The sequence below is a fragment of the Sciurus vulgaris genome, assembly GCF_902686455.1.
Source record: "Sciurus vulgaris genome assembly, chromosome: 2".
Taxonomy (NCBI): domain Eukaryota; kingdom Metazoa; phylum Chordata; class Mammalia; order Rodentia; family Sciuridae; genus Sciurus; species Sciurus vulgaris.
The window spans coordinates 193,005,236-193,028,176 of NC_136462.1; the positions used below are offsets into that span (position 1 = coordinate 193,005,236).

The 22,941-nt window shown below is 49.9% G+C and overlaps 1 protein-coding gene across 3 annotated transcripts in view; it reads right to left on the bottom strand.

Moving 5' to 3' along the window:
* Nucleotides 1-469: 469 nt before the first annotated feature.
* B4GALT5 (beta-1,4-galactosyltransferase 5) overlaps nucleotides 470-22,941 on the bottom strand; it is a 94,288-nt gene continuing 71,816 nt past the window's right edge. For all 3 annotated transcript variants that reach the window (XM_079127044.1, XM_079127043.1, XM_079127042.1), the window contains exons 2-9: nucleotides 20,283-20,417; nucleotides 9,132-9,245; nucleotides 7,912-8,036; nucleotides 6,610-6,726; nucleotides 5,062-5,249; nucleotides 4,317-4,439; nucleotides 2,353-2,454; nucleotides 470-1,636 (exon numbers count right to left, since the gene is read on the bottom strand). In XM_079127044.1, the coding sequence (XP_078983170.1) occupies nucleotides 1,489-1,636; nucleotides 2,353-2,454; nucleotides 4,317-4,439; nucleotides 5,062-5,249; nucleotides 6,610-6,726; nucleotides 7,912-8,036; nucleotides 9,132-9,245; nucleotides 20,283-20,400 (1,035 nt within the window). In that variant the 5' untranslated portion in view covers nucleotides 20,401-20,417 and the 3' untranslated portion in view covers nucleotides 470-1,488. The remainder of the gene's footprint in view (nucleotides 1,637-2,352; nucleotides 2,455-4,316; nucleotides 4,440-5,061; nucleotides 5,250-6,609; nucleotides 6,727-7,911; nucleotides 8,037-9,131; nucleotides 9,246-20,282; nucleotides 20,418-22,941) is intronic.

A 22,941-nucleotide genomic window follows, 5' to 3' on the forward strand; every position in this document is an offset into this window, starting at 1 on the left:
CAAGGCCTGGCCCATCACTCCCACAGTCTGTGGGGATCATAGGTCCACGGACCCCGGCCACCCACGCACGCGCTCACGCTCGCCAACACACACCCGTGTAAACCACGAAGAGTCAGGAGGCTGAAGGCAAACAAGGCAAGTAAAGGAAACCTGAGGTGCTCTCCAGAAAGCACCCGACACGATGTATGGGAAGGAGGGACACCTGGCACGCTCCAGAATCCTGCAGAAGGGGACAGACATGGACTGAGGGCTTTGGCTCGGGAGAAAAGAAAGAGGCACAAATCCAAACGCAATGGAGACTCTGACCTCAGAGCCGGGCGGGTCTCCCCTGGACCCAGCTGACCCTGGACACGCGTGTCCCTTGCTCCCTGGCTTCACTCCCCCCCGTTCAACTGCTCTTTAGTTCAGAGCAGATCGATGAGGAGAAAGTCTTTGCAGAAACCGAAAAGAAATGGAGGAATCCCTGAAGTCAGCCGGTGGCCGAGGGCGCAGCTCTCAGGAACCGTGGCCAAGTTCCACAGGAGAGAAGAAACACGGAGGGAAATACCACCCAACACCCACTTGTTTATGATGTTGAAAGACCCAGAACTGAAGTCCAGCGAGCCGCGGTGTGCTGGGAGCCACGGTGACTCCCGGCAAGGGCGAGCAGTGCTGCTCCTGCCCCGCAGGGCCAGGTGGGCCTCGGTGCCACGGGCAGGGTCTCCTCGGCGGGACCTCTCCTGGAGGGGCAGGGAGGGAACGGGCAGGCCAGCTACCGGCGAGGAGCTCAGGTTATTTTGTTCTTCGGTGACGTGCCCTGTACCCACTCCTTCCAAGTGACGGCAACCTGGGAGGTGATATTCTTCAACTGCGTTTTAACCGAGTTCCTGCATTTGCCAAATAAGTGCTCTAATGTAGAAATCCTCACTTTGAATTGGAGCCAGCTATAAAATTAAATTTTAAAAAGGCATTTTACACGGCTTATTTACAATTATACTTCTTCAAGAAGTGACTGATATATATTTATGTCTAGTTACTGTCCCGAAATCCCTCCCCTCCACCCCCAATCCCCGCCCAAAGCAGATGATTTTTTTTCTTAAAATGAAACCAAAGAGAACACCAGAGATGCAGAGAACGGCCGGAGTCCAGTGGCCGCCCGCCGTGCCGGTCGGCCCTCCGTGGGGCAGGCTGCCGGCAGGCCCGCAAGGCTCAGGCCACCAGGGTTGTGGAGACTGTGGCTACATCAGGACGCTGGGGTGGGAGACAGGAGAGAGCAGCAGGACAGACGTCCACCTGGTGGGCACAGGAAGCCAGCGTGAGGAGGGCCCCAGGCTGGCCCCCGTCCCAGCGGGTCCTTGAGAGGAGGTGTTGTGCGTGTGCTCGGTCACATTTTCCTGGAACCTCGTGGTCCTTCACTGGACCGTTTCTACTCTTGTCCTGTGAAGACCCAGGAGCTCATTAGGCAGCTTCCGTGTGGTGGCGGGAACGCAGATGTGTCCTCTCCGCGTCTCAGTGCTCGTTCACCTGAGCCAGCTCGGGTGTCAAGTTGACAGTTATGTTCTTATACAAGGCGTCGTATGTGACATTTGCAAAGTAGTTCAGGTTGTTGAGGCCATCCAGCCCCTGCCGCTCTTTGGACTTCCTCAGCAGCGCGTACCTGTCAGAACCGAGAGCAGAGGTGTTCCTGAGTGGGGACAAAGCGCTTCACAGACAGCGCAGAGCGGGGCAGCCCAGCCACCTGCTGCAGGCTCCATGGTGGCAGCTATTACTAGGAACAGGTCCAGCTGCCCGCCAGGGCTTGGCTCACTATGTTATCTCATTTAATGTGCCCCCAGCCCCGAGTCAACAAGGAGACCAAGGCTCAGTCCCAGTAGGTGACTTGCTGGCGGTGAGGGGGCGGGGAAGGGAGGTGGGACATCACCAACAGATCTGATGGCAGAGCACAGCGTCTGTGCCCTTCACTGCCCCAGGGACAGAGCTGAGCAATCAGAATCGCTCGTCTAGAGAAGGTCCACCTCAGAGTTTGCAAAAGACCCAAGAAAAGCCACGCGAGCACAAAGTGTCACTGGGCCCACCTGCAACTTACGAAAGACAAGAGGGACCCGGCTGCTGCGGCTACCTGGTGAAGCCCAGGAGCACCGGAGGGCACCCTTGCCCTGGGGGCTTCCTCTACCTCCCCAGTGCTGACAGGAGGTCGAGGGACAGCCCTGAGGCGCTGCTGCCCACATTTCCTCCAAGGGGCTGTCACCGACACCTGCCCCACAGTTAAATGAGAACCCGCAGCCCGCGCTGTGACCGCTGTGGACCGGGCCTGGGGGGTGCTGGAACAAAGCCCAGGGGACACAGGCAGCGGGAACGGGAAACCGCACCAACCTTCCCAGAAACTGCACTTCTCCTCGATGGTGGTGAGGAATGGACTTGTACTTCCCCGTGTCGCCTTCCGGCCGGCTCACAGAATAGCCTGCATTCTGCACTCTGTCCGGGACCAAGAGATGCCACGGTCACGTCCTGAGGTGACCAAAGCCTTCCACGACACGTTACAAGCCCACCCGAGGAACAGGGCAAGCTGGCGTCTTCTCACTCACCTTCCCGGACCCTCAGGTCACCCACCCCAGCTCTCGCACCCAGGAACGTGGAAGGCGGCTGGGCCCTGTGGCAGTCAAGGCCAGCGTGCCTCGCTCCATGTGGCAGTCAAGGCCAGCGGGCCTCGCTCCATGTGGCAGTCAAGGCCAGCGGGCCTCGCTCCAGCCTGCATCACCCTCCCGCAGCCCCCGCTCACCGAGGGTCTGCGGGACCCAGCCCAGACTTACGCCGACTGTGCTTAATACCACAGTCTTGCAAGTCAACTAAACCATATAGGAACCAACAAAATAGAGCAAAAGTAGCTCTTTCCATGAAAAAAAAGAGTTGACTGCTTTGAACAGAATTAAAGGCAAAGTGATTTAAGAAAAAAATTCAGGTGAATGAACTGGGTACGGAACTTAGAATATAAAGGGGACATTATAAATACTTAGAAGAATATGACACTGATTTTTTTTTTGGTGGTGCTGGGGATTGAACCCAGGGCCTTGTGCATGCGAGGCAAGCGCTCTGCCAACTGAGCTAAATCCCCAGCCCTCAGATTCTTTGGAAGCCATTCTCAGCCCACTTTTTCCCTGGAAAGAGGATGAGTGCACTAGGGCAGTGCTGCCACAGCATTTCTGAAGGACAGTTTGGCAGAAAACCTGAATTTTATAAGTACTTTATTCTGTACCCCACCCCCACACTAGAGGACGGGTGCTCTACCACTGAGCCCCCCTAGGCCTCTCCACGCCTTATTCTGAGATCTCGCTTGGCTGGGGTCCCCAGTGTGCGCCACCATGCCCAGCATGTGGCCTTGGCTATAAGCTCCACAACCAGGAAGCTAGTCTAAATGAGCACCTGCACACCAACACAGGAGGGTCACAGGAGGGTCAGTCACGACTTCGGAGGGTCACCAACGGGGAGGAGCACACTCAGTCAGTGCATCTATACACAGGAAATGCCCGGCAACTTTACTACAGATCCCCTACCGATGGGGCTGGGGAAGCGGTCTGCTGGGCCCTCCTGTCACAGGGGCACTGGGATGACACTCGGGCCCTTGGGTGTGTACACCTTCGTGTCACCTCGATTCTTAGGGACATTAGCTTGCGGCTAACGACCAGCGTTTGCTGCTTAAAAGCTAAGCCAGAAGGCAAACGGACGCGGGGGATTCTTGAGCACCTGTGCCTCTTCATTCCTCGTACTCATCACTGTGTGGACGGTCCCCCCCGACACAGGACAGTTCACACCAGCGTGTACAGAGTGGGCCTCCTGAACGGCAGGGACAAAGCTGTGACACGACCGAGACGCCTCCTGGCTGGGGAGGCCTCAGTGCCACGGCACTTGGTCACAGTGCTGGTGAAGTGCCAGTTCGGGGCATCGGCTTGGTACAATGCAGCGTAAGAGCCCAAGAGCCCAGGATTCTCCCCAGGTAGAATAAGTGACAGACGGACATAGTATCCACTGAGTCATGGCCCACAGTGAGAGGAAAAGCAGTCGATACCACAGGGACAGTCCGAGCAGCCAGGGCACAGCCACAGAACAGAGAGCAGCACCGAGCGAGACTCGTTCAACGGCGATGCGGCCTCGCATCCTGCGACTTGCTACTGCTGTTCCACAGATCTAAAAGACCGACGCATGGGGGACGAAGCTCAGGGCCAGGGCACCCTGGACTCAATCCCCAGGGAAAGAGCGGCTCCTGGGCATCGGCATCGCACGCGGCTGCCGCCTCTGCGTGACCTTAGCAGCGTTTCCGAGACACGGGGGACGGGCAGTACCTGTTCCAGAGGTCATCGTCCTCTCCGCCCCAGCCCCAGAAGGCATTGGGAAAGCCGTTGATCTTCCGGAACTGCTCGACGGTCAAGCCACTTACTCCACCAAAGAACTCGGTGTACGGAAGCCTGCAGGGAGGGCAACGTGGGTTTCCTGTGTCCAAGGGCCACCTCCTCTGCAGGAGGCCAGCTCACCAGAGCTCTGGGCACAGCTGCTGCCCTGAGCCACCTGAACTGGCTTCCCAGTGCCGACACACCACCAATGGAGGTGGCTGTACCTTCCCTGTTTAATTTTTAACTGCAGCTCGACTGAGATGCTACTGACATACGATTCAAAGTGTGTGATCCAGCAGCTTTCTGCATATTCCCTGAGCTGCATAAGCAGGCCACGATCATTACTAGTGTATTTCACCATCTGCCAAAGCCTGTACCCACCAGCAGTCACCACCCGCAAGCCCCCAGCCTAGGAGCCCACTGACCTGCTATCTATCTCACAGATTTGCCCTGATTGGGCATCTCACAGGCAGTAAGTGGGTGACCCAAACCATGGCCTTTGTGTCGGCTGCTCCCACCTGGCCTGTTCAAGGCCGACCCAGGCCGGGTGTCCACTAGCACTCCACTGTGTGGATACGCACTCTGCTTATCCCTCCAGCAGCGGCCAGACACTGGCGCTGCAGCTAACTACACCGTGCGTCCTTGACTGCTCATCCTTCGGGATGACAGCTCGATAATCAGAGGAGGTGACACTCACAGATACATATACTTATCCAGTTTAGTCGCGAAGTGCCTGGGCATCTGTCCACATCCGTAGTAGTTGCGATCGCTTTCTGGGATGTGATCCACATCATGAAAAATCAGACAGTCCCAATCCAAGTCCTTCATTGCTTCTTGAAACCCAACGTTGAAAAGCATGGCTCGATTGAAGGGCTGGGTCCCAACCTAAAGGAGAGCTCGCTTTAAAAGCGCCGTGGAACAGCCCTCGGCCGAGCAAGAAGGGCTTATCAGAACAGCTGGGGGACACCTGGGCTTCTGCGAGTAGGTCTGGCACCTCTCATCAACAACACCTGGTGTGACCCAGCAGTCAGATGACTTCTGGCCTCGATTTCTTTAGCAATAAGAGGTGAGAAACCCAAACTTCTCCCACGACTGCCGAAGGCAGAAGTTCCACCATGTCCGGCCAGCACAGGGAGACATGGGTGGCGGGTGGGGACACGGCCACTTCTGCTTCTCACATCACCATACCTGCCCACCAGCATGTTGACCCACCTGCCATTTCTACTTCATAACCAAATCTAGTAAGAGAGCTTTCTGTTTGACTTCTTTTATTTTGAAGGTTCAACTAAGACAACCATCCCTGAACGCACCAGAGACTCAAGCCGCTGCATAAAAAGCAGCTGGTGATCATGAAGAGACCCGTTCACAGAGGCAGAGCCTGAGGAATCCACATGCTGGCGTCTGTTCACCCTCGTCAGCAGCATAGACCCGACTCAGGATAGGAGTGCGACAAACCAAAGTATCTGATGTGATACTTGACGAACAGGAGCCGTTTCATAACACCTTCAACCAGCCACAAGCAATGCAGGAATGGAAGTCCTTTCTAGAGCACCCGGGCCGTTTCACCCCACGCCCACGAAACTTCCCTTTTTAGAACAGTGGTGCTTATTCCTTTGTCCTTATTCCGTGTGAGGCAGCCAAGCCACACTGCGACTGCCTCAAGTGGCCAGCAGCAAGGGTCAGCAGGGTGCCTGGAGGGAGGGGATCTGCAAACCTTTCATTGGTCCCTGGAGCCTCCAGCTCGAGGATCACATGTTCAAAGATGCCTAAGAAGCCTGGTCAATAATGTGACCGAAACTGGGTCAGGCAAAATACCACACAGAACTGGGGACATCAGACTGAATCTGTCATGTGAGCCTTCAATCCAAGCACTCCCAGACTGAGGTGAAACCAGGCTGCGGAGTCCCGGGCCACGGACACGCGACAGTTAAGGGCAGGTGCCGCCTCCTGACTCCAAGGCCACGTTCTGTGCTGCACCAGGAGGCATTCCGGGGGTGGGGTGGTGGGGAGCCTCAGGCCGTCAGCCATGGCAGCATCCAGCAAAACCCTTAACAGGAGCCTCGGCTGGCAGGCAGGCAGCCTTCCAGCCTGGACTCGGGTCTGCGCCGACGCTGCGCCCCTTCCCCCCTCAGGGCCACTCGGTTCTAGGACCGCGGTGCGCAGGCTCCTCACGCTGAAGACGGCTTAGCGTACTAAACTGCTGTCCCGGAAGGGAAAGAAGAAAGGGAGAGAAAGGACCGCTCACCTGTTCAACCACGTAAAAGGCAAACTGCAGGCGCTGGCGCTGAAGCATGGGGATCAGGTGTCTGAGCAGGACCGGGAGGTGCTCGTGGCGGTTCCGGAAAGGGACAAGGATCGCCACCTGGAGCCAAGCGGAGCAAAGCGAGTCGCCTTGTTAGTTCCTCCAACTTCTGCTTCACGGCCTGACCACTCTGCAGACTGGCTGGCAGTCCTTGGAGAGTTCGAGAGGCTGGCAGTCTTGCCCTGACCTTCTCCAGTGCAGACCTCGCTGGCAAGTCCACCCGTGGGCCTGCAGACTCTCACCCTCACATCCCCACGCCTTGCCCAGGGCAGGCCTGCTCTACCAACCCTCTCGACCTCACCCAGGAAGACGTGTATTCTGCACCGTGGCACAACAGGCAAACCCGCAGCTGGGCTAAAGCCAGCTTTCGGCTGTAGCACACGGCACTTATGGCAATCCCATGCGGCGTTCCATACACATGGATAAAGGGCGAGCACGTGTGCTTATTTTGGAGAAGCGGTGCTAGGGACTGAATCCAAAAGGGCTCTACCATGAGCTAGGCCCCAGCCCTTTTTATTTAGACAGGGTCTAAGTTGTCCAGGCTGGCCTCGAACTTGTGATCCTTCTGCCTCAATCTCCTGAATTGCTGGTTTTACAGGTGTGAATGCTATACCTGGCTGTACGTGCTTGTTAAATTGATTTTATATTCCAATGATGAGCTGGGAACACTGTTCCATCAACCTGCCTGATCACAGTCACCACGAGCACCTGAAAGGGCCAGCACAGAACCTGCATCTTAATAAATACTTGCTGAAAGAACAGACTTAAGCTGGTGTCATAAGCTTGATCTGCACTACTGAAGTCTCCTCTCTTGACTGTGGGCACGCAGAACAACACTGGGCGAACCTTAGTGTCCACCTAGATAGCTCTGCTTTCTCTGCCGCTGATCTCCTGGAAACTGAGAGGCCTGGGCTTGATACACTGGCCCTGGAGATGACTTCTGCAAATGTGTCACGAGGGGCCTGCCAACACCCTGCTCTCCTAATATTCCTGTGAGGAAGACAAAAGGGCCTTGCTTCATCCATCCTCAGAATGATGCAAATTCCTGTGGTTACCCAAGAGTCCTTGGGAAAACCCATGTCTCTAAAATATCCAACATTTTGCAATATCAAATGCAAATACTTTGGGAGTGTGGTGTTAGAGGGGGGCAAATGAGAAAGGTCACAATTAGGAAATCCCCAGTGATGACACGGGACAGCAAGCCCAGATGCCCCTCCAGCACTGGGGTGCAGCGTCTCAGCCCACCTTCCATCGAGGCACGCAATCAGAAGGCTTCCAGTGACCTCCCAGCTTGATGGTCGGGTCTCTGGAGAAGAGGGCGTGAATGTCGTCCATTCCGATTTCACTCATGTTTATGTCTATTGGGCCCTCTGAATAGAGAGGGAAAAACAATTAAAAGGCCAGAAAGTGACGGTTTCCCCCTGGCCCAGGGTCTCCTCTCTGGAGAAGTTCAAAGCTTTCTCAGCAGACTGGGGTGGGAGGGAGCCGGTGCTTCGCCTTCCATCTCTGCATCTCTGGGCAGCACTGCTCCGTAAGGAAGCAGGTCAAGGAGTTCAGAGTTTAGGGCTCTTCCAAGGGTGCAGCCAGAAATCAGATTTTAAGTAAAATGGTAGCTGAATCTCTCAAAGGAGGAGGATACAAGTGGCTGGGCTCAGGCCATGGTGGCTTGCTCCTGATGCACGTCCAGATGCACTGCTGTCTCTGGACTCGTCCACCAGTGAGCTGGGCCCTAGTGGATCATGTCCGGTCTCAGACACTAGTCTTCCACTTAAAAAAATAAAAAAATAAATAAAAAGCACAAGTAAGAAGCCCCAAAGTACAGAAAAGGCATGAGTTTACCGCCAATGTTTCAGATTACACATGGAGTTTCAGATTACACATGGAGTTCCAAAAAGAAAATATCCAAGACTCTATAGATTAACTGATTGATACTGGGTGTTGAACCCAGGGGTGCTTTTTAGCACTAAGCTACACCCTCAGCCCTTTTTATTTTCTATTTATAGAAAGGGTCTTGCTAAGTTGCTAAGGCTAGCCACAAACTTGTGATCCTCTTCCCTCAGCATCCCAAGTCACCAGGGTAAGAGGTGTGTGCCACAATGCCTGGCCCAAGACTTATGCAAACACACAGCAACTTGTAAAGAAAGTAACATGTGCCATTTCAAACTAGTTTTCAACAGTGTGACTTGTGCTAAGAGGACACAGCTGTCTGTCTCTGCCGTTTCCAAGACGTCCTAACAGACCCCAGGTTACACACAAGGGGCAGGTGCAGAGGAGAGAGGAAAGACAGGGGAGCCTGGGAGCGAGGTGGAGAGGAGCCGGGGCACCATCGACTGCCCGAGCCGTCTCCGGAGTCCAGGAGTGCCTGCGAGCTGCAGAGGGAGGCCAGCGAAGGGAGACTCGGCAGTCCACACGCACAGAGGCGATCTGCCCCAAGGCAGAGGAGGCGGAGCAGGCGCTGTACTCACTCATGGAAGGGAGCCTCTCGGGGCAGGGATGGTTGGCGAAGTAGGTGAAGTCTTCAGGAAGAAACGTCGTGGTCTGGAGGAAGGTCTCACTGTGGTTCAAGTCAAGAGGGTAATCTGGGGGGGACAAGGGGAAAGGCAACTCAGCACCACCGAGCAATCATGCTCCCCTACAGCCTCCTGGGAAGGCCTTTCCTCAGTGCGGCTAAATGCAAGAACCCACAGACACAGAGGCACGTGGAGGAGGTGACGTCTTTATCGGGGCCCCTTTTCCCTTCCTCTTGGCGTCACAGACGTCTCGTCTCTGCTTTCTGTTTAGTCAGGTGTGATCAGGAAGCGAGCTAACGGCAGAGGCCCCTCACCTCTGACTCCAAGCAACACTGGCTCCTCTGGACATCACCTGGGCCTCCACCCTGCGTGTCCGCCTCCACCTCATCTGCCACTTCCCACTGCAGGAGGGGAGGAGGTTGTCCCGACCCCCTCCAGTCCCACCCGCACGTCCCAACCATCACACACCCTAACGGGGTAGGGCAGCCTTCAGTGTGGACACGATGCTGCTGTGAACGTCGGAGCCGAGAAACACGGAGCGTTGCGCGTCGTTTTCTTCCAGGAGCAACTACCTTCCCTTCCCGCTGGCTCAGGTCACTATGGAACGGAGCCAATTCCATCAACGCCCCCTCCCGGAGGAGGTGAGGCCCCTGGGCTTTCCCGCCTGCCTGCTGTGCCAACGCCACCGCAGACCCGGCCAGTCTCCGGAGACCACCTCCACCTCTCAGGACGCACTCTGCTCTTCATTCCTAAAGGCCACTTCGCCCTCTCCTAGGGACTGTAACTGGGCCCAAGAAGAGGACCTCCTGCCCTCATCTTTGCAGACTGCAGGAGAGGGCTGGCGCGTGGCGGGGCTCAGGCCCGGGCCGCGCCTTTCCCTCGAGCTGTGCAGCCTGTTCAAAGTCATTAGTCTCTGTCACCAGTCCTTGTAGAGTCGTGATGATTCCGTGAAAATTAAAACTGTGTTCACATCCACTTTGCAACCCAGAATTGCAGAATCTCCAACTCGGGTTATTTTTTAAAAAAGCACTGAGAGAGGGTCTCCAGCAATCAAGTGAATCCTTGAACTCTTGAAAATATATGGACTGGCGACTACTCAGAGCACCTGTGGCGAAATTCAGAGAGGCAGCATGGAGGGAACTTGGGCCGTATCCCAACAAGGGGAGACTCTTGCAAGGAACGCTAAGCCTGCCACATGGAAAACAGACTGAACACGTGGACCAGGAAGCATAAGCCTCACAGGCGAACTGCTTCACAGAACATGGCTCAAAGTCCTCAGTTCACACACGCAGACCAGCCCAGGTCGAGCCCCCTCCCGGGGGTAATGACTGCTTCAAATCCACCGAAGAACCAAGTACTAGTCATCACCCTGGGTGATTCTGGGAGGCGCATTTCTCTTGAAAATTGAGGATCTCCCAGGTGCAAGCCTGCGCAGGCCTGTGGAGGCCGGTTGGGAACAGCAGCCACCCACACTGAGGGTGACAAACTCCCCCGGCACTGTGCTGAGCATCTCCGCAGGCCAAGCGACAAATCAGAAGAGGAGTAATCTAGGCAAAGGCAGTTTGAAGTCTAAAGCTACCACCAAACAGGGAATTTGAGAAAAGAAAAAAAAAAAAAAAAAAAAAATAGACAAGACATTTCTATCTGAAGGATCCTCCTACCGGGGGTGTGTCTGAAGACACACATAAAGTGCTTCCTACTTCCTTCAAACGCGGATTAACAAACGGATAACATAAACATGGTAACAAGTGGCGTGAAACAAAACAATACTTTTCTTCCGACAACTAAATTAATATCATGTCATTTAAGGGAAAAAAACACACCTCAAATACACTACGCCTTAGAGATGAAACAAAACCAAACCTAACTTCCTCATTGCTTATTTTAAATTCTTTAAGCAAAAACGTAAATAAGGACTGGGGTGAGGCTCCATGGCAAGGTGCCTACCCAGCACCCACCAGGCCCTGGTTCCACCTGAGCAATGCAAAATAACCAAGAGATCCAAGATGGCAGACTAGAGGGAGGCTGTGTTCCTTGTCACTCCGAAACTCCGGTTTCAAGCAGAGGATATCTGTTTCTTGGTGAGGCAGTTTTTGCTGCTTATCGATCCCCTGCTCTTTACCCCATTTGTCTGCTGTGATCACCTGCAGTCTGCAAGCATATCGATGCCTTTTTTGAGTGCAGATTGCTCACTGTCAGGCGCCTATCATCTGCCATTTGCCTGCCTCTCGCCTGTCCATTGCCTGCCTTTTACCTATCCATCACGCACCGCACATGATTGTCCGACAACAGTCAGCAAACTGATCGCTGACCTCCGGTGGAGCACCAGCTGCCTGCTGTTGCCTGGAAATTCACTGTTACAGTACCTGCAGGTTTGATTACACGTGGCTGCCGCTGTTTTGAGACAACAGCCAGCCCCCGTAGGACCCCCGGCCAGACTGACTGAGCCCCATCTCCAGGATCCCTCAGCCCGACCGATCACTCCCTGCCTCTGGGACCCTCACATTGATTGACTGCTCCCTGCCGCCAGGACCCCCAGACCAACTGACTGCGCCCTATCACCAGGACCCCAGACTGACTGACTGCACCCGGCCTCCAGGATCCCGAACCACATCAAACACACCTGATCTCCAGAACCCCTGCCTGACCAACCACATCCCGTCTCCAGGACCTCCAGCTGACCACGTCCACCCCTGAGCTGCAGCTCCCCATTTGCCAACACATTTGGAAGCCAGAGCAGCCATCTTGGATAATCCTGGAAGCCGTAGCTCCCATCTTTAGGTGGGGCAAATCCCATCCTGAGACGCCTGCTGGAGACTTGAAGCTCATTGTCAGATACCTCTCATGCATCAGGCTACTGAACTCTGGAAGGTTTCATTACTATATGACTGTTATACTGTAGATTTTCTTTTTTCTCCTTAATGAAAAATTTTAAGTTTTTATTTCTTCACTTTTCTTGCTCTCTTTTCCTTTTGTTTACCTGTTCCCTCAGAGTCTTTTTCTCCCTTTTTGCATGCTAACATCCAATTTCTTTTGATTATACTCTTACCCTTTCTATTATCTAGAACTTCTGTATAATCTTTTCTTATTGCATTAACAGCTACATTCTACATCCCTCTGCATCCTCTTTGTCCTCCATTAGAAGCTGCAGCCCTTATTGCAAATCTGTTTGTTTTACTGAAGATAATATTTGAACTCATTCTGTTTATTACGAGAATATTGCTATTGTCCTCATAGGGGCCATTTGGTCTAGGATTGCATAGTGTCTGAATTGGGCACTGCTAATATTGATCTCCCCTTAAAGAAAGGGTTCTGGAAACCTCTAGGGCCACTATAAGCCTATAGGGGGAAATCTGCAATACCCCAGACCTGCACTGCTAGAGGGGAAGATACATGAACAACATACAAAAACAAGGGAAGAAAATGATCCGAACAAATCTAGATTCTATATTAATAGAATCCAATGACAGTATGGCAGAAGAAATATCAGAAAAGGACTTCAGATTATACATGATTAAGATGATTTGTGAAGCAAAGGATGAGATAAGAGAGCAAATGCAGGCAATGAATGATAATAAACAGTTGAAAGAGCAACTGCAGGAAGCGAAAGATCATTTCAACAAAGAGATAGAGATTCTCAAAAAAAAAGAAAAAAAAAAAAAAAAAAAAAAAAAACAGAAATCCTTGAAATGAGGGAAACAATAAACCAAATAAAAAACTCAATGGAAAGCATCACCAACAGACTAGACCACTTGGAAGACAGAACCTCAGACAATGAAGACAAAATATTGAATCTTGAAAATAAAGTTGCCCAAACAGAGAAGATGGTAAGAAATCATGAACAGAATCTCCAAGAACTATGGGACATCATGAAAAGACCAAATTTAAGAATTATTGGGATTGAGGAAGGCACACAGATACAAACTAAAGGAATGAACAACCTATTCAATGAAATAATATCAGAAAATTTCCCAAACCTGAAGAATGAAATGGAAAATCAAATACAAGAGGCTTACAGAACACCAAATGCACAAAATCACAACAGATCCACACCAAGGCATATTATAATGAAAATGCCTAACATTCAAAATAAAGATAAGATTTTAAAGGCCACAAGAGAAAAGCATCAGATCACATATAGGGGGAGACCAATACGGATAGCAGCCGACTTCTCAACCCAGACTCTAAAAGCTAGAAGGGCCTGGAACAACATATTTCAAGCTCTGAAAGAACATGGTTGCCAACCAAGAATCCTATGCCCAGCAAAACTAACCTTCAGATTTGAAGATGAAATAAAATCCTTCCATGATAAACAAAAGTTAAAAGAATTTACAAATAGAAAACTTGCGCTACAGAATGTTCTCAACAAAATATTCCATGAGGAGGAAATGAAAAACAACAATGGAGGTCAGCAAAGGGAGGAACTACCTTAGAGAAAAACCACTCAAAGGAGAAACCAAGCCAAATTAAAAACCAAAAATAAGCCAAATGACTGGGAATACAAATCATATCTCAATAATAACCCTGAACGTTAATGGCTTAAACTCATCAATCAAAAGACATAGACTGGCAGAATGGATTAAAAAGAAAGACCCAACAATATGCTGCCTGCAAGAGACTCATCTCATAGAAAAAGACATCCACAGACTAAAAGTGAAAGGATGGGAAAAACCTACCACACACATGGACTCAGTAAAAAAGCGGGGGTTTCCATCCTTATATCAGATAAAGTGGACTTCAAGCCAAAGTTAGTCAGAAGGGATCAAGAAGGACATTTCAAACTGCTTAAGGGAACCATAAATCAGGAAGACATAACGATAGTTAATATTTATGCCCCAAACAATGGTGCATCCCTGTACATCAAGCAAATCCTTCTCAATTTCAGGAATCACATAGACCACAACACAATAATTCTGGGTGAATTTAACAACCACTGTCACCAGTAGATACATCTTCCAAACAAAAACCAACCAAAGAAACCATAGAACTCAATAACACAATCAATAACCTAGACTTAATAGACAAATACAGAATATTCCATCCATCAATGAGCAGATTCACTTTCTTCTCAGCAGCACATGGAACTTTCTCGAAAATAGACCATATGTTATACCATAAAGCAGCCCTTAGGAAATGCAAAAAAATAGAGATACTGCCTTGTGTTCTATCAGATCATAATGGACTGAGAGTAGAAATCAATGACAAAATAAAAAACAAATTACTCCAACACCTGGAGACTAAATAATATGCTATTGAATAAAACATGGATAACAGAAAACATCAGAAAGGAGATAAAAAAATTCTTAAAGGTCAATGAGAACGACAATACAATATCTCAAAATCTCTGGGACACTATGAAAGCAGTACTAAGAGGAAAATTCATTGCATGGAGCGCATTCCAGAAAAGAATGAAAAGTCAACAAATAAATGACCTAACATTACAGCTCAAAGCCCCAGAAAAAGAAGAATAGAACAACAGCAAAAGTAGTAGAAGACAGGAAATAATTAAAAACAGAGCTGATATCAAAGAAACTGAAACAAAAGAAACAATTCAAAAAATTGACAAAACAAAAAGTTGGTTCTTTGATAAAGTAAACAAAATAGACAAACCCTTAGCCACACTAACAAAGAAAAGGACAGAGAAAACTCAAATTACTAAAATTCGTGATGGAAAAGGAAATATCACGACAGACACCACTGAGATACACAACATAATGAGAAGCTACTTTGAAAATCTGTATTCCAATAAAATAGAATCTACCGAAGACATTGACAAATTTCTAGAGACATATGCTCTTCCCAAACTGAACCAGGAGAACATACACAATTTCAGCAGATCAATATCAAGCAATAAAATAGAAGAAGCCATTAAAAACCTACCATCCAAGAAAAGCCCAGGACCAGACGGCTTCTCAGCCGAGTTCTATAAGACCTTCAAAGAAGAACTCATTCCAATACTTCTCAAAGTATTCCAGGAAATAGAAAAGGAGGGTACCCTACCAAACTCATTCTATGAAGCTAATATCACCCTCATACCCAAACCAGGCAAAGACTCATCAAGGAAAGAAAATTTTAGACCAATATCCTTGATGAATATAGATGCAAAGATCCTTAACAAAATATTGGCAAACCGTATCCAAAAACATATTAAGAAAATCATGCACCACGATCAAGTGGGGTTCATCCCTGGAATGCAAGGATGGTTTAACATTCATAAATCAATAAATGTAATCCATCATGTCAATAGATTTAAGGATAAAAATCATATGGTTATTTCAATTGACGCAGAAAAAGTGTTCAACAAAATACAACACCCCTTCATGCTCAAAACACTAGAAAAAATAGGGATAGTAGGAACATACCTGAACATTGTAAAGGCTATATGCTAAGCCCATGGCCAACATCATTCTTAATGGAGAAAAACTGAAACCATTCCCTTTAAAAACGGGAACAAGACAGGAATGACCTCTTTCACCACTTCTATTCAACATTGTCCTCAAAACTCTAGCCAGAGCAATTAGACAGACTAAAGAAATTAAAGGAATACAAATAGGAAAAGAGGAATTTAAGCTGTCACTACTTGCTGATGACATGATTCTATATTTAGAGGATCCAAAAAACTCCTCCAGAAAACTTCTAGGCCTCATCAATGAATTCAGCAAAATAGCAGGCTACAAAATCAACACGCATAAATCTAAATACTTGGGCATCAATCTACCAAAGAGTTAAAAGATCTCTACAATGAAAACTACAAAACACTGAGGAAAGAAACTGAGGAAGACCTTAGAAGATGGAAAGATCTCCCATGTTCTTGGATAGGCAGAATTAATATTGTCAAAATGGCCATATTACCAAATGTGCTACACAGATTCAATGCAATTCCACTTAAAATCCCAATGATGTACCTTACAGAAATAGAGCAAGCAATCATGAAATTCATCTGGAAGAATAAGAAACCCAGAATAGCTAATGCAATCCTCAGCAGGAAGAATGAAACAGGGGGTATCGCAATACCAGAACTTCAACTATACTACAAAGCAATAGTAACAAAAACAGCATGGTATTGGCACCAAAATAGACAGGTAGATCAATGGTACAGAATAGAGGACACGGACACAAACCCAAAATACAATTTTCTCATACTAGACAAAGGTGCCAAAAATATGCAATGGAGAAAAGAGCCTCTTCAACAAATGGTGCTGGGAAAACTGGAAATCCATATGCAACACAATGAAACTAAACCCCTATCTCTCACCCTGCACAAAAATCAACTCACAATGGATCAAGGACTTTGAAATCAGACCAGAGTCGTTGTATCTCATAGAAGAAAAAGTAGGTCCAAATCTTCAACTTGTTGGCTTAGGATCAGACTTCCTTAACGGGACACCCATAGCGTAAGAAATAAAAGCAAGAATCAATAATTGGGATAGATTCAAACTAAATAGCTTTCTCTCAACAAAGGAAACTATCAGCAATGCGAAGAGAGAGCCTACAGAGTGGGAGAAAATCTTTGCCACTCATACTTCAGATAGAACACTAATTTCCAGAATATATAAAGAACTCAAAAAACTCTACACCAAGAATACAAATAACCCAATCAACAAATGGGCTAAGGATATGAACAGACACTTCACAGAAGATCTACAAGCAATCAACAAACATGTGAAAAAATGTTCACCACCTTTAGTAATAAGAGAAATGCAAATCAAAACTACACTAAGATTCCATCTCACCCCAATTAGAATGGCGATTATCAAGAATACAAGCAACAACAGGTGTTGGAGAGGATGTGGGGGGAAAAGGTACACTCATACATTGCTGGTGGGGCTGTAAATTAGTGCAGCCACTCTGGAAAGCAGTGTGGAGATTCCTTAGAAAACTTGGAATGGAACCACCATTTGACCCAGCTATCCCACTCCTCGGCCTATACCCAAGGGACTTAAAATCAGCATACTACAGAGATACAGCCACATCAATGTTCATAGCTGCTCAATTCACAATAGCCAGACTGTGGAACCAACCTAGATGTCCTTCAATTGATGAATGGATAAAGAAACTGTGAGATATATATACAATGGAATATTACTCAGCCATAAAGAATAATAAAATTATGGCATTTGCAGGCAAATGGATGAAATTGGAGAATAGCATGCTAAGTGAGATAAGCCTATCTCAAAAAACCAAAGGACAAATGATCTTGCTGATAAGCAGATGATGACACATAATGGGAGGTGGGAGGGGTGCAAGAATGGAGGAAGGAGGGACTGTATAGAGAGAAAAGAGGGGTGGGAGTAGTGGGGGGAAGGAAAAAATAACAGAATGAATCAAACCTCATTACCCTATATAAATGTATGATCATGCAAATGGTATGCTGTTACTCCATGTACAAACAGAAACAACATGCATCCCATTTGTTTACAATAAAAATAAATAAATAAATAAAATAACCAAGATTAAAACCCACTTTCTTAGTAACCACAGAAGCCTTTTAAAGACGTGTAAGAGAGCCGGGTGCAGTGGAACAAGCCTGTAGTTCCACCAACTCCAGAGGCTGAGGCAGGAAGGAGGCTTGCAAGTTCAAAGCCAGAGTCAGCAACTTAGTGAGACCCCGTCTCAAAATAAAACAAAAATGTCTGGGGATGTGGCTCATTGGTTAAGTGGCCCTGGTTCAATCCCTGGTCCCAAAAGAAGAAAAAACAAGGTGTGGAAGAGGCAGAGGAAGCAGCAGCTCGTGCCTCGGGAAGACTCGGGGACTGTGGCAGCCCCAGCTCTCTCCGCAGGGTCCCCTACACAATGCTGGCCTCTTCCGTGCCTACTGAGTGAGGCAAGTGCTGAGGGAGAAACCAGGCTTGCTGAGGCTCTACGCAGGGCGTGAGGAAGAGTCCCGGGACCAAGCTGCTCCTGCTCCGAGCTCACTCTCCCCGTGAAGCAATGGAGGGCTGGTGCGTGGCCGGGGGTGCTGCACGCTTAGCGCGCCCGGGCCCTGGCTTTGATTAACAGCAAGGACGGGAGGGGAGGGAGGAGAGGAGATGGACATAAAATCCTGCCTGCCTTCAAAGCCAGACTGAAGCCAGCAAAACAGTGCACAGGCACCACAGGCAAAACTCAGGAGACAAAACAGGGTTAAAGCAAACCCCAGCCACTCAGGAGGCTGAGGCAGAAGGATTCCAAATCCTCAGCAACTCAGTGAGACCCTGCCTCCAGATACAAAGCAAAATGGGCCAGAGATGTAGGTCAGTGGTACAGCACCCCTGGGTACAAGCCCCAGGGGGGAGAAGGGGACGAGGGGCTTACGCCTTGGCTGACTCAAGTCCTCTGCTGCTGCCAAACTGGCCAGCAGGCAGACTGATGAACTAGGATGCGGTCAATCCTTTTAAGAATTTAACTTCCCTTTAAGAAGCAATACTTGCTTTTGATTTCCTGTGTACTGCAGAGTAATTCTCGTTTGCAAAGCAATTTTACTTTCTACACTGAACTTCAGGCAATCTTAGAACTCATTACAGAAGAGAGGACTGATTCAGAAGAAAGAACTTTTTTTTTTTTTTTTTTTTTTTTGCGGTACTGGGGATCGAACTCAGGGCCTTGTGCTTGCGAGGCAAGCCCTCTACCAGCTGAGCTATCTCCCCAGCCCAGAACTTTAAAAAAAAATATATAACTGGGCTTGGATGAAATAAGGAAGACGCCGCAGAAAAGCTCATTATCCTTGACTAAATAGGAGGCAAATCTTGAGTGCTTAAGCAAAAATCTCAAACACTTTTTTTTTTAAACCATCCCTGGCTGGACAAGGAAAGCCTCCTTTTATAAGGTTTGTTACACTCAGTTTCTGGAAAAGTTAAAAAGAATGGAAAAGCTTCGTCTTCAAGGTGAAGAACTTGCCGGGCACAGTCTTTTCAAGTCAAAACTGTGGTTCAGGACTATGGTTCTCACCATCCTGGGCCAAGTAGCTGCCATCTGACCTCCACCTGCCTTTCTCTGCACAGTTGCTGCTCAGAGGTAAGAAAAGCCACAGGTCAAAGCTCCAAAGGTTGAGGCGGAAATGTCTGCTCTGTGGTCCTCACTGCAATGCTCAGCTGAAAAGTCTTTCTCAAGGGTGAGCTCGACCATGCCAGGGCTTGAATCCAGGGCTGAAGTTTGATGCCAGGCTTGGTACCACCAAGACGTGTGGCAACTCTAAGAAGCGAGCCAAGTGCAGCGAGATCTTCAGGTCACGGGGCTGCGCCCCGAGAGGGAGAGACACACTCCTTCCTCTCTCCTGCTTTCTGGCCATGAGGTGGGCAGTTTTGTTCTGCCGATGTGCTGCCTTGTCACAGGCCCAAATGGTCATGGACTGGACCTCCACAACGGTGGGCCCCTACAGACCTTCCTAGGCTGGTGGTGTTAGTGACAGCACAGAGGCTAACACCAAACTCAACCACGTAGCTGAGACCAAGTCACAGATGAAGGCCACACCTGACCGGGAGGGAAAGCCAGAGGCTGCCCCTCTGTAACTGCGATTTGTAAAACTGTCCCTGAATCACACAATCATTATGAGAAGAGAATCTATTCAGATTCGACAACAGCATCCATGAAGAAAGCTGGAGACGTCTCTGGGGCTGGACAAACTCAAGTGGGTCCAGCAGGACAGAGAGCTGGGCCACCCCTTCTCATGCAGCAACAGGGCCGGATGATGACATAAGCAGAGCCCACCACAGTGCGGGTCTCAAGAACAGAGCAACGCAACCCACTGTGTTAGCCACAAAGTAATTCCCAGGAAGCCCCATCGGGTTCTTCCCCTTCCACTAGCTGGCTGAATGCATTTTCTGAAAATAAATCAAAATTATTTCCTTGAACAGCATCTGGTGCTCCTGCTCGGCTGGGGTCCTAAATGGACACTTAATCTGCTTACTGGCAGGATACTAGTGGCCACCACCCTGGAAAGGGATAGCTTAAAGAGTACTCTGAAAGGCCCTTCGCCTCCCTGAAAAGCAGCGGGGAGGAAACACGGTCATCCATCCTGTTGGCAGAAGTGAGCGAGGGGCCAGGCCTCCCGCCTGGTCTCGGCAATGCACTCCTCTCCTTTTAACAACTGCGCAAGCCAAATTCACCCGCCTTCCACTAGGAACATACCGGAGTCATTCAGGCTGCTGTTCCTCTTGGCGTAAGCGCTGCGCACCACCTGCTCATACACCTGAGCACCGATTGTTCGCACGTTGTCCCGGAGCAGGATGCCTTGAGCCTGCATCATGAAGAGGTAGGTGTTCACTGCGGAAAACAAGAACAAGAGCGGAGATCGGAGGTGAACAGGGAAGCATGCAACTCTGGATTTCTTTTCTTTTTGCACCTTCTAAATAAACCTCTAAAACCCTATGATGTCATGTCTCTATTTTCCACGCTGGATTCAATGTTTTCAGGACACTGACATTTCTTGGGAGGGTTCAGGGGAATTGCTGTTAGTATTCCACAGTTGTAGAAAAGCTGGTCTCCAGACTACCCAATCTACGTTCTAGCACTGAGATGATCAGGAAGACTTCTGTGAATCACGCAAATCATTTTTAAAAGGCATCTGCTCTCTTTAAGACCACCCTTTCTAAACTAGATGACTCTACACAGAACTCATTCTGTTAACTACTCTGCTTCTATAAACACTGACATCCAGGCCTTGTCCTGTCAACCTTTCTAGAATGGTAGACAACACCCTCCTTCGGGTTTGGAGAGACAAGAAGACAGTAACAGAATGCCAGCTGCCCTCGCTACCCACCCAACAGCACAGAGGGAAAGCAGGCAGTGTGTGGGGCACATGCGGAACAGATGAGACAGCCCAGCACTGCTCTCTCTGCAAGGTGACCACGCTAACGGAGCACCTGCACCCATCCACCCTCTCAAACCCAACGGCACCTATTTTAAAGCAACTGTACGGAGTTAAAACCGTCTCCCAACAGGCACTCTATTTACTCTGTCTCTCTCATCCTGGAGAAGGGGTGTTTTTTGAGGGTAGCCACTTGCAATCCGAGCTCCGTGTCTGAAGTTGGACCCACCCAACACTTGGCCAGCCTCCAGCATAGCCGCAGGCAGCACTGGCCTCGGCAGGGTGACCTGCCGTGCAGCGAGTGCAGCCTTAGGCCACCAGTTCTGTCCGTTGACGCCCATCATTACTACCAGTGTCCTGGACATAATGGGAATAAAGGGTAACTGAGCGGGTGAATGGACGAAGCTCAAAAATCAATGTCCTTTATTCCGAGCTGTTGAGCTTGGTGTCTGTACTCATGAAGTGACAGGCATGAGGCCACAGACAATGACCGGCGGGCAAAACTCCCAGGTCGACCCAGAAGCCAGCACAAATGGACAGAGCTCTCTCATAAGGCTTCGCGTCATCTCGACAGCCCAAGTCAAGGCTGAGGCCGCTTTCAGGAGTGCGCGAGGCTCAGAGCAGGCTCTGCACTGGCCGGAGGAGCGTGCTTCCCGGCTCTGCCAGAAAACAGGTCGGACACGGTGGCTAGGAAAAGCGAAGGGAAAAGCACCTTCGAAACCTTAAAAGACGTCGTTCTGCGGAGCCCGTGCAACAAGAGTGACGCTCATTTTCTGATTCCTGATGCGGCGGGATGCTGGGCCACGGCAGGTGGGCAGTCCATAAATATCCATCCAACCTAAGATTTAAATTTCGCACCAAATTTCTAGTTTTGTCCTACGTTGGTGTCATCACTGGGGCTATTCAATACGTTCCCGTGGCCCTGAACGCTTTCCTTCACCTCTAGTGCCCTGCTAGGCCAGCAGCCGTGCTGAGTCGCCCACCGACGGGGATGACCGAGCAGCGGGAGAGCTTTCCCTCAGGTCCCCCCCCCCCCCATGGGCCTTGGACTTCTGGCTGCAGGACTGCTCAGTGGGGGCCTCCTCCAGAGCTGCTGGAAGCCCATTTCCTGCCAGGCAGGACCCCCGCCTGGCAGAGGCTCTGAGTCCTTGGGTGTGCAGGGCCCACGAGCTTGTACCTGTGACCAGCTCTTGGGTGACAGGTACCAGTGCTGCTGGACTAAGGGCCACACTCTGAGTCCCCCTCCTACAGGAAACTTCAGTTACATAATAAAAATAGTCGCCAACATGTATTGTGCACTAAGTTGCATAATCCTTTCTCTCAATCCTTGAAATGATCCTAAAAGGTCAGCAACTATGACCCAAAGGCCTTCAGACTCCTGGGCATCTTCATCAGGGCCCCTGATGGCACTGGAGTGGCCCAGCGTGCCTGTGCTCTGACCCTGCTTCACCACCTGGCCCGGACACACCGCCACCCCTGCCCAGGCTTCAAGACGCCTCCTCAGAAGAGCTCTGGAGCCTCGCCCTGCACAGCTGCCGGCTGCCGGTCCCCTTCATCACAGCCTGGCCCCCAGCTCCGCTCCCCGCCCCCGTGTCTCCCGCCTCCATGCGACTCCACTGACCCACAGGGGCCTGCCCTTTCCTGCCAGGAATAAGCCCTCCAACCCTAGGAGACGTAGTTCTGGAGGAAGCCTTGGCCCCAGCCGATTCTCCCCTTCTCAGACAGATCGTCTACAGTTGGCTTTTGTTTACTCGTCTTAAGTGCCTGCCCGCGTCCCCGGCGCGAGTCTCACCGTTCAGCTAATACAGTCACACTTGATGCTTCTTCTAATTATCCACAGAACTAGCACAATGCTCAAAAAAACAAGGTGGAGGAAGTAAATGCCGTCAAGCAAAAGGAAACAATCGCAGATTCACAGGCTGGGGACGGTTTGGGATTGTAAGGACACGCCTCAGCACCACCTCATGCTCCACTCTACCC